The sequence below is a fragment of the Rhinolophus sinicus genome, linkage group LG06 (assembly GCF_036562045.2).
Source record: "Rhinolophus sinicus isolate RSC01 linkage group LG06, ASM3656204v1, whole genome shotgun sequence".
Lineage (NCBI taxonomy): Eukaryota > Metazoa > Chordata > Mammalia > Chiroptera > Rhinolophidae > Rhinolophus > Rhinolophus sinicus.
In genome coordinates, this window is record NC_133756.1 from 163,659,342 (window position 1) to 163,673,300 (window position 13,959).

At 51.4% G+C, this 13,959-nt stretch overlaps 1 protein-coding gene across 2 annotated transcripts in view; it reads left to right on the forward strand.

Moving 5' to 3' along the window:
• The first annotated feature begins 6,152 nt into the window (after nt 1-6,152).
• The window catches only part of CTTN (cortactin), a 29,553-nt gene continuing 21,746 nt past the window's right edge, over nt 6,153-13,959 (forward strand). Inside the window, exons 1-5 of one of the 2 annotated variants that reach the window (XM_074336876.1) lie at nt 6,153-6,397; nt 9,301-9,397; nt 11,179-11,265; nt 11,391-11,464; nt 13,321-13,450. In XM_074336876.1, the coding sequence (XP_074192977.1) occupies nt 11,179-11,265; nt 11,391-11,464; nt 13,321-13,450 (291 nt within the window). In that variant the 5' untranslated portion in view covers nt 6,153-6,397; nt 9,301-9,397. The remainder of the gene's footprint in view (nt 6,398-9,300; nt 9,398-11,178; nt 11,266-11,390; nt 11,465-13,320; nt 13,451-13,959) is intronic. The other variant, XM_074336877.1, reaches the window with a different exon arrangement.

Consider the following 13,959-nt stretch of genomic DNA (forward strand, 5'->3'; position numbering starts at 1 on the left):
GCCACTAGTGCCGGCTGTTGGCTGGGGGCCTCAGTTCTCCTTCCTGGGGCCTCTCTCTCACTCTCTACACGGGGCTTCCTCACACCTCTGTAACCTCAGCTTCAGCTCCGAGAGAACAGCATGAGAAGCTGTGAGATGGATCTTAACAGACCGACCCCAGTGTCATGTCTGCTGCATCCTATGGACCAGAGTAGCTCACAGGGCCGGCCCAGATTCAAGAGGATGGAGAAATAGACCCTACTCATCTCTTTATGGGAGGAACAGCTGTTCACTGCTATGGACTCAGTGTGTCCATATCCGTACGCTGAAACCTAACGCTCAAGACATGGGGCCGTGGGGCGTGCTTAGGTCCTGAGGGTGGGGACCTCATGAACGGGATTCATGTTCTTGTAGAAAAGACCCCCTGCACCACGTGAGGATATGATGAGAAGTTGGCCATCTGAACCAGAAGGCCAGACACTGAATCTGCTGACACCTTGATCTTGGACTTCCCGTGTCTAGAACTGTGAAAGTACATTTCTGTTGTTTATAAGCCATCTAGTCTATAGTATTATAGGAGGCTGAACTGACTAGGACGGTCGCATATCAAAGAGGCGTGGACACGGGAGAACGGTCCACTGAGGGCTGTAGTAGTCAGCTCGTTCTACCACAACAAATACCACAGACTGGGTGACTTCAAAAAACAGATATTTATGTCCTCACAGTCCTGGAGGCTGGAAATTCCAAGGCCAAAGTGTCGGCAGGGCTGGTTTCTCCTGAGGCCTCTTTTCCTGGCTTGCAGGCAGCCGTCTCCTCCCTGTGTCTTCACACGGAATTTCCTCTATGCATACACATCCCTGGTAACTCTTCCTCTTCGTAATAAGGACACTGGTCATATTGGATCACGGCCCCACTCTTGGGACCTAATTTAACCTTCATCACCTCTGAAAAGGCCCCTGTCTCCAAACACGGTACATTCTGAGGTTCTGGGGGTCAGGGACACAATTCAGTACATAATCAGGGCCATTATCATGGCAATCTATGACACACTGTTGGAAACCCTGTTTCTCACCTTTCAGGTTGACAGTTATTTTCTCTTGGATATTATTACTCCACGGTCTTCTGATACCCAGTGGGCATAGGGCAAGTGTGTAGTGAGGCTAATCGTCATTCTTTGGCAAACCATCTGTCTTTACATTCTGGTGGCTTTTATGACTTTCCTGGAGAGTTTGCAGTTTTACTATCATGTTTCTAGGTGTATTTTCATTTTTATTATAAATATCATCCTTTGAATTGGAGAGCACTTTTGGTGTGAATGCTCTCATCTGTCTTTGATTACAGACATTTCTCACCTATCATTCCTCAGCTATCACTTCTGCATTCTATCATTCTCTGCTCTTGGAACTCTGTTCAATACAGATTATAGTCTCTCACTCTTCCATGTGATGTACATGCTGTGTCTTATTATTGTTTTTATTGCTTTGAATCTGTTTTTTATTCTGTGCTATCCCTTGGTAATATCTTCCAAATCACCAAGTTTCTCCTTAACCATGTAAATCTAGAGTTCACATACTCTATCGAGTTTTTCGTTTCAATAACCGTATTTTCCATATTGTATTAGTCGGCTGAGGCTGCTGTAACAAAATGCCACAGGCTGGGTGGCTTAAACAATGGGAATTTATTTCCCACGATTCTGGAGGCTAAGTCGAAGGTGCCGACTGATTGGGTTCCCTCGTGAGGGGCTCCATTCCAGGCTTGCAGATGGCCACTTTCTTGCTGTGACTTCACATGGAGACAGGAAGCAAGCTCTCTGGTGTCTCTTACAAGGGTACAAATCTCAGCATGGAGGCCCCACCCTCGTGACCTCATCTAAACATAGTTACCTCCTAAGGGCCCCACTTCCAAATGCCATCACACTGAAGGCTAGTGCTTCAACCTGTGAATTTGAGTGGGGGACACAATCGAAGCTGTAGCACATGTGTGAGATTTTAAATAATTTTTCATAACTGCCTGTCTTTGTTTATTAGTTTTGACTATTGTATGTGTTCCTTGTCAAAACATTAATATTTTTAAATCATACCCATATTGTGCTACAACATAAAATTCAACTTTAATAATTCACATTCTCATTGTTCATTGTATTGGTTTTCTTGTTTAATGTTAGTTCTTAGAATTTGCTTTGGCATTTATCTTGTAGGCTCATTTTAAGTGGAAAGTATTCTGTTTTGCCTTTTCTCTCTTCCCTCGGTGTGTGTGATGGGGCCTGTCTCCTGTCTCCAGGAAGCCTCAACTATGTCCCATTGGACCAAGTTGGAGCACGTGCCCATCCCTGAGCCAATCAGCGCTAGAGGAGTGCAGTGTGCTGATTGGCTGAGGCCTGGGTCGTGGGCAGCGCCTTGGAGACCAGAGGAGGCCCCCTCCACAAGTTGTACCTGGAGGTGGGGGACCCCGGGGGCCGAACTGAGGTAGCCACAATCTCCCAAGTGAAAGAGGGTGTTCTGAATAATTGATCCCAGGCCACAGGTGTGGGTCACAACAGGTCTCACCCACTTGCTGTGTGGCATCCAGCCTCTCTGATCTCCAGTGCCTCAAGTGAAATGGAGATACCTTGCCAGGCTTGCCAGGGCTTTCCCTTCCTGTTATAGCTAAAGGCCAACCCTTACTGGGCATTTCTGCACGCCAGGCCCTGTGCTAACCAAACGACATGTGGTTTTCATATTACAACTCCAGGATGCAGGTGCTAGCTGCACAGGTAGCGAAACTGAAGCACGGAAAGGCAGTGAGACTCCACTGTCGCACAGCTAGTAGGCGGTGGAGCTGGGGTTTCCAGGCAGGTGCTCAGCCTCCAGAGCCTTTGTGCACAGCACCTGTTCCTGTCTTCATGCAGTGAGTAAAGTGCTCCATGCAAGTTGTCACTGAAAGCGAGTCTTGCCTTTTGCTTGGCTGCACACACCACTGCACTGCCGGTAATAATGGTGGATGTGAAAATACTTAAGTTCTTTCTGTCTGGCCTTGTGCCCCCGTGCACACGCCATTCTTTGCCACCTCTGTGCCTTTGCTTGAATTTCTCCCTCTTCCTGGGAGCCCCGTCCTACCTTTTATGTCCTAACCCTACTTACTCTTAACGCCCCAGCTGAAGAGCCTTCTCTCCAGCATCACTTCGAGGACCACACCTTGATGTGCCACAGGCCCATCAATGTACCGAGTCCAAAACTGTATTCTCACTCTCTCCCCTCTATCTTACGGCGTCTCCCCCTGCCCCTAACTTTCCTTGTCTGAGAAGTGACTCAGATGGTAGGAGTCATCCTTGTGTAAGGAAAAATTTCAGACTTTAGAATGGTAACTGATTTTTGGACATTCCTTTGAAAATGCTGGAGCCTCTGACAACCAGCTGATTCTATAGGATGCCTGCCTTTGTTTTCGCCTAGAGGGTCTCATACCTCAGTAGAGGTAACAGTCAACCTGTAGAAAACAGACAGCACTGCAAATAATTCTTGTCCACAGACATGCAAATTAGCTGGGTCTAGTGAAATACAATGGAATAGTGCCCTATGGGTAGATCAGTTTTTGCAAATTCATTTCAGCATTCCTTTGACTTCCTTTGAAGAAGTTGTTAACACCTTATTGCTTCACTCATTATTACGAGGTCTGATAATGAAGTTCGTGAACTCATCCTAGAAAAACTGTAACATACCCCATTGCTGAATATCACTACAGTCACCTTTGAAGGTCTCCCCTTGGGAAGCTATGCACCGACGCCAGCACCTAGTCCATCCTTCAAAGCAGTTTTGGAACTCTTTTTCTGGAATGGCCATCAGAGCTGTCGTATTACCTTTGATGTCCTGAATGTCATCAAACTGTATTCCTTTCACTATTTCCATTATCTTTGCATAAAGAAAGAAGTCATCATATCAGGTGAGTAGGGAGGGTGTTCCAATACAGTCATTTGTTTACTGGCTAAAAACTCCCTCCCAGACAGTGCCGTGTGAGCTGGTGCATTGTCGTGATGCAAGAGCCATGAATTGTTGGCAAGAAGTTCAGGTTGTCTAACTTTTTCATGCAGCCTTTTCAGCACTTCCCAATAGTAAACTTGGTTAACTGTCTAGTTAAATTAATAATGAACAATCTCTCTGATATAAAAAAGAGGTTAGCAACATCATTGCAACAAATTTGTGAACTTAATTGTCAGACTTCATAAATCTTTGACGTGTTCATTTTATATGTGTATGAAAATTGTGACTTTATCTTTTTAAAAAAATTATCCTTTGACACCTGACATCTCCTTCCCCACTCCACACCCCCAATCCATTCTCAAGTGTGACAACTTAACTTTTTAAATGTCTCCTGTGTCTCCTCACTTCTCTCCATCTCACCTGCTACCGACAGTTTGCCTGAATTGGTTGTACTAGGCCCCTCCTACCTGGCCCTCTTCCCATCCATTCCCGGCTCAGCAGCCAGAGGAATCTTATTACAATACACTTGATGAGCTCTCTCCTCTACTTAACTTCCTCCAAGGACTTCCTATTTCTTTAAAAATAAAAGCCAAAGTCCTTGCTGCGCCCTGCCAACCTCTACATGACCTGGCCCCATCGCACTGCACTGCCCTGCTTCATCGCCACACTTCCGTTACACTGACCTTCCTTCAGTTCCTCTGTGGCAAGACGTTTCCTGCCTGGAAAATTCTTCTCTTCTTCCTATGTTCATTCCCATTGGGTCTTTAGATGTTCACGCAAATGTTAATTTAATTGCTCAAAGCAACCTCTGATCTCCAGGAGGAGTTCAGGTCCTACCTTCTCTTCAGTATGATTTCATGACATCTTAGACTTCGTCATAGCATTTACCTTGTTTTCTAATTATATATCTATGCGATTAATGCCTTAGTTCTCTTCTAGGCTGCAAGGGCTGTGAGGAAAAGGCCCATTTTGTTCTGCTGACCTTCTATCCCTAACATATAGCTGGCCCTTTTTGGATGGATGGGTGGGTGGATGGAAGAGTGGGTGAATGGAGGGTGGATGGATGGATGGATGTGTGACTGATGGATGGATGGATGGATGGATGGGTGGATGGATGGATGAATGGATGATTAATGGATGCATGGGTGGGTGATGAATGGAGGGTGGATGGATGGATGGATGTGTGACTGATGGATGGATGGATGGAAGAGTGGGTGAATGGAGGGTGGATGGATGGATGGATGGATGTGTGACTGATGGTGGATGGATGGATGGATGGATGGATGGAAGAGTGGGTGAATGGAGTGTGGGGAGCCATGGTTACAGGAAACTCTGAGCTTTGCAGAATGGCTCGGTTTATGCTACCTGTTTCCTCCCCCTGAGGCAATTGTCTCTGCCTGCACCTGAGGGGAGCTTGAGCTTGTAAGCTGCTGAGGAATTTGGTGGGAGTGGCCAGTTCCCAGACACAGAAGGCTGATGCCTATCAGGGCAATTGATAAGATAATTACTTGTGAGTTTCGGTGAATTTTGTATCCTCTATGTGAAAGCTAAAGAATTTACATTTGTTATGTTAATACACACTTGCATGTGCTCAAACTGCTTATATGGGAGCAGTAAAATAAACTTAGTGTCTTCAGGATCACTGAAGTTCCGCGATCGCCATCATATGTGAGAGTGTCTTTTATTCATTCCCACTCCCCCATTCGGGAACCCATCGACTCGTGACGGCTGGCCCGTCACAATGGAGGGTGGATGGATGGATGGATGGATGTGTGACTGATGGTGGATGGATGGATGGATGGATGGAAGAGTGGATGAATGGAGGGTGGATGGATGGATGGATGGATGTGTGACTGATGGTGGATGGATGGATGGATGGATGGATGGATGGATGGATGGATGGAAGAGTGGGTTTTGGAGGGTGGATGGATGGATGGATGTGTGGGTGATGGATGGAAAGACGCATGGAGGATGAAGTCACCTGTGAGTGAGTCCTCAGGGCTCAAGGCACTTGCATTGACCCTACGCTTGGCTCACTTTCCCTTTCTCACCCAGGGCAGTGCTGGAATACCACCTCGATTGTCTGCACAGGACGGGAGCTCTGTAAATTTACGCTGCAGAAATAAGCACTTCGTTTTAAAGCATGCTTTGCAGGCTCGCACCAGGCGGGGTTCGCGCTTGCGCTGGCGGTGGGCGTGCCACGTGGCCCAGGGAGGCGGCAGGGAGCCGCGCCGCCAGGAAGCCTGGGCCCGACAGCTGCGGCGGCTGCCGCGCAGTCACCAGGGATCCCGCAGCTGCGGACCCGAAGGCGGGGGGGCGTGCCGGGCGGGGGCGGAGCCTCGCCGGGACCCGGATGCGGCCGCGGCCCCGCCCCCGCCCGCGGAACCGGAAGTGGAGCTGGAGCTTGGGAGCGGCGGGTGTAGCGAAGCCAGGGCCGAGCCGGGCCGGACCGACCCCAGGCGGCGGTAAGCGAGTGCGGCTTCCGCCGGGCGGGGAGGGCCTGTTCTTCTCTTGTGGTCCCGGGGCGCCGCCAGGCCCCGAAACGGGAAGGAAGCGGCGGCCGCCGCGGTCTCGCCGCTCTTCCGCTCGCGGTTTCGGGCGTGGGGGGAGCGCGGGCGAGGCTTCCCCGACCGGGGGCGGGCTGGGGTCGGAGGGAGGGGGCGGGGAAGGGGGCTGGGGGCCGGGGGCGCGGGGAAGGGGCTGGGGTCGGAGGGAGGGGCGGGACTGTGGGAACTGGGGGCGCGGGGAGGGGCCGGGGGCGCGGGGAGGGGCCGGGGCGCAGGGAGGGGGCCAGGGGTCGGAGGGAGGGGGCCGGCGCCCGCAGGCAGGGGCGGGCCTGCTGGAGGAAGCGGGGAGGAGCGGGGTCAGATGGGGAGAGGCTTAGTGTCCACCGGGGAAGAGGCCGGAGGTCTGAGCGGGCGGAGGTGGGGGACGGGCCCACGGGGAGGGGGTTCTGGGACGGGGCGGGGGACGGGGCCCAGCACCCCGGGGTTTAGGGGAAAGGCGTGGAAAGCCGAGGGGGAAGGTGCTGGGGCCTCTAAGGGTCGGTTTCGGATCGAGTGGCACTGGAGACGGAGGGGTCGCCGTCCGCCTGGGAGGGGCCACACCTACAGGGAGGTTTTGCAATCAGGTCAATGGAAATGCATGGACACGCGGAGCTGCAGCTCGTTGAGCGGCTCTAAATTTGGAACAGCCCCTCCACTGGGTGTGTTGGAAGTCACCAGAAAGGTGCTTTTGGTTTTTCTGTTGTGTTTCTGTCGCCTGAATGTTCCGATGGGAGCTTGCTCTCCTGCTGGAGCATCTCAGGTGAAGAGGGGACAGGCTTCCTCCCACTGGGATCTGAGGACCTGTCGGCCTCCCGGGGAACCTCCATCTTCCTCTGGTCACAGCTCTGGAGCCGCTGGGAATGATCGCTCGCTCCTGGGTGACGCATTGGGCTCTGAGTTCACTTGCTCCCTCCCCCTCTCTGGCTTTGTCAGGGGGCTAGATCCAGCTGGATCCAGACCTCGTGATCCAGCGTAGTAGCCGGGCCAGCCTAGGGCTGGAAGGGCTGTGGGTCCTGCCCCTACCCCCATTCCTGTGTTAGACCGCGGTGAGTCACCAGGCCCTGAGGCAGTCCTGGGGAGGAACCTGCGCCACACACTCCGGGAGCAAGGAAGCGCCCCAAAGGCGACTTTCAGACCCCAGTAGAAAGAGCCAGGGTCGTGCAGGGTGGTGTTTTGATGCTCTCCCCCAGTAACTGGAGTTTACCCCCGACTACAGCTGACTTAGTTAAAGCATTTCGATGAACTTATCTTTAAATCACTTTGAAGTGATGGGAATTGGTGAGTCAGACCGTTGGTCCAGGCTGTGTGCAGTACCCTGTTTCCCCGAAAATACGACCCAGCCAGACAACCAGCTCTAATGCGTCTTTTGGAGCAAAAATTAATATTAGACCGGGTCTTATATTAATTTTTGCTCCATTAGAACTGGTTGTCTGGCTAGGGCTTATTTTCAGGGAAACATGGTAGGTGCTCAAAGTGCACGGCTGAGTGAGTCACTGAGCGCTGGGACCGCCTGCCTGGTATTGCGACAGCCTGTGTCCTGGGCCAGTCTGGAGCTGGGAAGTGCCTGTCAGAGGTCCTGCCTTTCAGTTGTCAGGGTGCAGGCAGGTACTTTGAGTAAACTGAGCGGGGCACAGGGAGGCGTTTCCTCTGAGTGACTGGTGTAGGGAATGGCCTCGTGCTCTGGCTGTTGGTTTTCTGCTACCCCAGATAGTGAGCTTAATGGAAAGTCAGTTCTGCACTTGATGCATTCCTGGCTGGAGGACTTTTTCACTCTGTTTATGTGGAAGTGCAGGATTACTTCACACTTGTGCAGCTTGATTTGTACGGGTGACGTTTGCAAGGAAGGTTTACTATCAATGCACTATTAATGGCAGCTAGGGGTATTATCTTTTTTTTGATTTAAAATATTGAGAGGATAATAAGTGATGTTAGATTTGAGCCTATCACTAGTGGCTCTTGGGTAGCTTTATAGATGCTGATTACAGCGATGACTGCCGTACCCAGACTTGTACTGAGCAACCTGCACAAGTGAGAGCACTGAGCGGCCTGAGGGGATGGATGGAAGGCGCGAACAGTGGGTTGGGGAGCTGTTGGGTAGTTGCGCACAGGAAGGGCCAATAGAGATCCCTCCGTCCAGTTCCGAATTCCTGACAAGCTGCTGCCGACCTAAGGGGCTCCAGCCTGTGACTGGGCTGTCCCAGGAACAAGGGGATTTGAGTTGTCTGCTGTGCACTGTCCAGCAGTAGGGCCTGCAGGCGAGGCTGGGGTGTCGTCCTGTGGGAGAGGTCGTGCGTTGGTGGCGTGGGGAGCTTGTGGCTTCGGGAGCTGTGTCTTGATCTCGGGCAGTAATCGCATCTGCCCCTTCCCCCCTCCCCCACACACATACATTATGACCCCTTCACGGAGTCTTTTCCTTACATTATTGTTTTTTAAAACTCACAGTATTAGAATTTTATTATTTTTAGCAATGTCATGAATTAGAATGAACCAAAAATGGAAATTTACCGGGATGGTAGCAAACAGGGAATGTGTGTGCCACCAATTCAGGCAATAATTTCTGTTTGCGTTAAGAAGACACTTCATACGGTTGTAAAACTTTGAAACTTCTGATTTTCTGTAGTCTCTCAATGTGTCTGAAAAGCGGTTGAGCTTTTTGGTGAGTGAAATGCCAATTGCCCATCCTCCTCTCAGATTTCTTTATAAAACCTGGTTGTTTGGGAAGGTTTCAGAGGTATTCTAAAGGGATCTCCACACGTAAGGATTTGCCCAGAGCACCTGTCAACAGACATCTTCTGAGCTGTTCGCCCTTAATCTTTTTACAGACAGAATCATTCCCAAATGCCTGGAAATCCCTCATTGGATTGCTGTGTTTTAAACAGACTTTTGTGAACAGCGTTTCATCTTCAGCCGGAAAGAAAGGTTTGTTCTCTCCCTTTGGATGGTCAGGGTGAACCCCTCCCTATACGAGGGCGGGGGGGTTGTTCTCCCACTGGGTTTGCAGAGATAGGGGCAGTCATTTTCTGGGAGGAAATTTCTGCCTGTGCTTTAGAAAAATGAGGGGGTTCCAGAAAACTCGGCTGGAGGAACAGGAAGCACCTCTGTCCTCCCAGAGGAGCGGCCTGGCCTCCTCCACCTGCTCTGTGGAAGGCGGGAGGAGCCACGAGGCCTGACGGTCTGCTCACCCCGCCCACTGGTGAAGCAGGCATCCAGAAAGATCCGGGAAGCTTGGGCTCTGCTCCTGTCTTCCTGATGAATCTGAAAAAGTATCAGGCAAAGACATCTGCTTTCACCTTTGCCGTGGGGGATGTGAGCCTGTCTGGGGCAGACGTGGCTTGGGGAGGCAGAGGCTGTGGGCAGTCAGTTCACTTTCAGGCAGCTGTTGCTTCGTTGGTGGCGTTCGTTTGGGCTCACTGGGGCGAGACTGGCTGGCAGTGCTTCCCAGGTTGAGATTGGAAGTCTGTTTGCTCTCTAAAATTGTGTCAGTAGCAGATCACATCTGGGACGTTCTTGCTTTGGGACACCTAGACAGAGGGAATGAGGTTCGAGGTGGCCCGGAAGGGGCATTGCTGGCCCTGCTCCACCCAGCCGCAGACGGTCCACCCAGGTGACTGTGGTAGGAGTCGAATCTGGAAACCTGAGAGCACTGTGCCCTGATTCACGTTCGATACCACCTTGAATTTGGACTTGAGACCCAACAGAGCTGGAGGGGGCGTATCTAGATGGGAGAGTCTCAAGCTGTGAGGAGCTTTTGTCCTGTCTTAATTCAAGCACAAAAGCACCAGTGTGGCGCCGTCCCGGGTGAGACTTGGACGTCCTCCCTTCAGACACCTGGCTGGAGCTTCTGGTTGATTGAATTAAACGGATCTTTCAGTTGCTTCCCGACCTGTGTGAAAATGGATTAGTACTTCTGTGGAAGCCGAACCCATTCTCATATGTGGTTTTCTCTTGAGACACTTAAAGGTTGGATTTTACCCTTGCGGTTTCACGCAGAATGAGCTTGCTCAGGTGTCAATCTGTGTCACTGTTCTCTGTACCAGGTAAAACCTTGCAGAGTTCAGGTGCTGAGGGAGCAAGGTGGTGGCCCATGTGGAGAATTGTCTGACACAGGAAAAGTTGGCATGTGACATACTGGGTGTTTCCCTACACAGGTGGTAAAGCAACCCTTTAATTAATTACTTGAAATGCCCACTGAATTGTCAGTCTGAGTTAAAAAAGTCACTGTTACATTTCCAGTAAGTATTTGAAGTCAAAATGGGTGCTTTTAAAAAAAAATTGATGAAGTACATGTAACAGGAAGTTTTACCTTTGGTGACATTTACTATATTCGTGTGTTGGACAACCCAAAATAGGTGCTTTTCTCATGGACCACACTTTTGTCATAAGACTTAGTGGACTAGGGATGTATTTCTAATAAATGAAGTAAGTGCACACATCAGCTATTTTCCAGAACATTTTCTTGAGCTGAAGCCAGAGTATTTCTGGTGTGTTTCTGGTGCCAACAGTGTTAAAACTTGAACAGGACGTTTCTTTTGTTCCTGCCATGTCATTCAAGCACCGGCATTTTGATGACCGTTTGATCGTAAGCTCCCCAGCTCTCCCTGTGTTGTCTTAGAGTGTGGGTACTTTGGGCCAAAGGACACATCTGCTGGCGTCTGAGGACGGCTCCCCAGGTCTCCGTAACCCTCTGGCTGCTCTTTCAGATGTGGAAAGCGTCGGCAGGCCACGCCGTGACCATCACGCAGGACGACGGGGGCGCTGATGACTGGGAGACCGACCCTGACTTTGTGGTACGAGCACCAGCCTCCTCGGTGCTGGTTCTCCTGACAGTGACTTTCCGGGCGTTTTGTTGGGGGTCACTGTTTGTGTTACAGGCGGGCTGTGGAATTGACTCATCACTGACTTTTCCTTTCAGAATGATGTAAGTGAAAAGGAACAAAGATGGGGGGCCAAAACCGTGCAAGGCTCTGGACACCAGGAACACATCAAGTAAGAGGCTTTCTCAGTATCGGTGTGAAAAGGGTGTTCTGAAAGATGAAGAAATACATTTATATGTCTGGCTGGTCCATGGGATGGCCTGGCATGTTGGAATTGCCTTTGTTTTATCTGATGACCTGATAGTTGTGCAGTAGGTGGAGACAGGACACGATGTGTATGCTTGTGTGTGTGCATACGTGTCTGTATCCTAACAGTCTTACCGATGAGCATGAGACGTGTGTGTGTGTGTGTGCGCGCACATACATGTGTATGTGTGCTTAGAATTCTAGAGCGTCTGCTTTTCAATGTTGTGGTTTTTATCAAGGACGTACTCACCTAAACTCTTCCTACATGGGGCCGTTTCTGACATAGGAGATGTGTTTGACTACCTTCGACTTTAAACACCCCTCCTTAATTTTTATTATTTTATTACAGTTTTGTGATGTTATCATTGTCCATTGGGTACTGTGAGCTGAATTCCCAGCATTGTGTCCTCACAAAAGGCCCTGAATAGGAGAACTGAGAAGTGTGGCATTGTCCCTGCCTTGGCAGTGTCGTAAACTGCCATTTCTGGGGTAGTTTGTCCTCTTGTCAGGAAGTGTAGATAAGAGGGACTTAGAAAATGTGCTCAGACTTTTTTTCGGCCACCTGGATTCGGGCGTCCCCTCCCGTTTCCCAATCGTGAGGGCGCCGTCACTGACCAGGGGACCTTCCTCGGCCCCGGGAGGAAGAGGCTGTTCTCGTCTGAGAGCGTTACAGGAAGTCATCCAGAGAAGGGGAGTCTGCAGTGTGGCCATTTCAGACACAAGTGTTTGAGCCCCCCACCCCCTGCGCCCCCACCCAGCACAGAAGCCACTGGAGGCCGTAAAGGGCCCTGGGTCTGCAGAGAGGAGCTGGGCCTGGGGGCCGCCGGGGGTCTGGCGCTGCCTGGGTTATTGGCTGTGGCGTTGGGCTAACTCCCAAACTGGTTCAATCACCCGTTCCCTTTGTCATTTCTGTCCCCATGGCCTGGACACATGCAGGAGAGGGCAGATTGGAGAACAAAAGAACTCTGGTGTAAGCAGGCAGCTTCTGGGTTGGCTGGAATTCAGAGCCCACAAGGGGAATGGGACCGTTCCTGGGACCTGTGGGCCCTCCAGGATTTGGGGAGTGGTGTCCCCTGCTTGTGGGGGTTGGGCGGTCTCCCAGTTGGTCTTGCTTCCTGGCAGCACTTCTGGGATTGTTATGCAGATACTGAAGGTGTCCCCTGGGCTCCCCGGGGTCTCCTGGTGGTGACGGCTGTAGAGGCTTCCTGGCCTGCCAGCGTTTAGCCACATTTGGGATCGCTTTCACTATCCCAGGTGTTTAAAGCAAATCATGGCCTTTAGGTTGTAGATCCTGAAAGCCTTTGAGTATATAAAAAGCTGGAGTACTCCAGGTAAGGAGAAGCTGATCAAATGTTTCGACCGGTGTCCTAGCAATACCTGGGGAAGGGACGTCTGACTTTGTTTCCCCCTCTGCCTCAGGGGTGACATTGACAGAGCCAGCTCTCCTAACTCGGTTATATAATAAGATGGAGACGCTTTTCTCCATGTGAAATAAATACGGGGAGTTCACATGTCAAGGCAGCTGTCTTAGGGTGACCTGGGGGCCTCAGGTGCGGATTCAGATCTGTGTCCCCTAAATGGACTTGCATTTGCCTCTGAGAACAGGAACAGGTGGGCCAGCTGGCAGGACCGTGAGAAAGTGCGGGGAAGGCAGAGTTTGGGGGGCCCCAGATGGCGCCACCTGCACATGTACCAAGATGCCGTCTCCTGTCCTTCCCTGAGCCGGAAGGAAGGGCGGCGCAGGTGTCTGACAGCTTTGCCCGTTTCCTTTCCTGCCTCCAGCGTGCACAAGCTGCGAGAGAACGTTTTCCAGGAACACCAGACCCTCAAGGAGAGGGAGCTGCAGACAGGGCCGAAAGCCTCGCACGGCTACGGAGGGAAGTTCGGCGTGGAGCGGGACAGAATGGACAAAGTAAGTGCGCTTCGCTGCAGGCTCCCGCGTGCCCTGCGCTCGCCCGCGGTCAGCACAGGAGCCACGCCAGCCTGGTCCTCAGGTTAAGCTTTGAGCTGATTGGTTGAGGGCGAGATTTGCCCAGACTGGTCCTCTGCTGATTGGCCGCGCTCGTGAAATACTCCTGCTGTGTAGACGCCTGTGTAAGACCCTCAGATGCTGGAGCGCGGCGGATGCGCAGGGAGGCCCAGAGCGGGAGGTCAGCCCCGGGGCCAGCGCTGGGACCAGGACGGGACTCCAGAAGCATGTGGTGTCAGCAGTGTTGGTGTCAGCACTGCCCGACTTGCGCGTGCCCATCCACGGACCAGAACCAGGTCTGTGGGCCCCATGTTCCACGTCATGGGTGTGAACATGCAGCCTCCACGTATTTACTGACCTTCAGAGAGCAGCCCGGTACTTGGCGTGACGTCACTGCCCCCCAACCAAGTCCAAGTACAACAGCAATGGAAGTGCTGGCTGAATGCATCAGC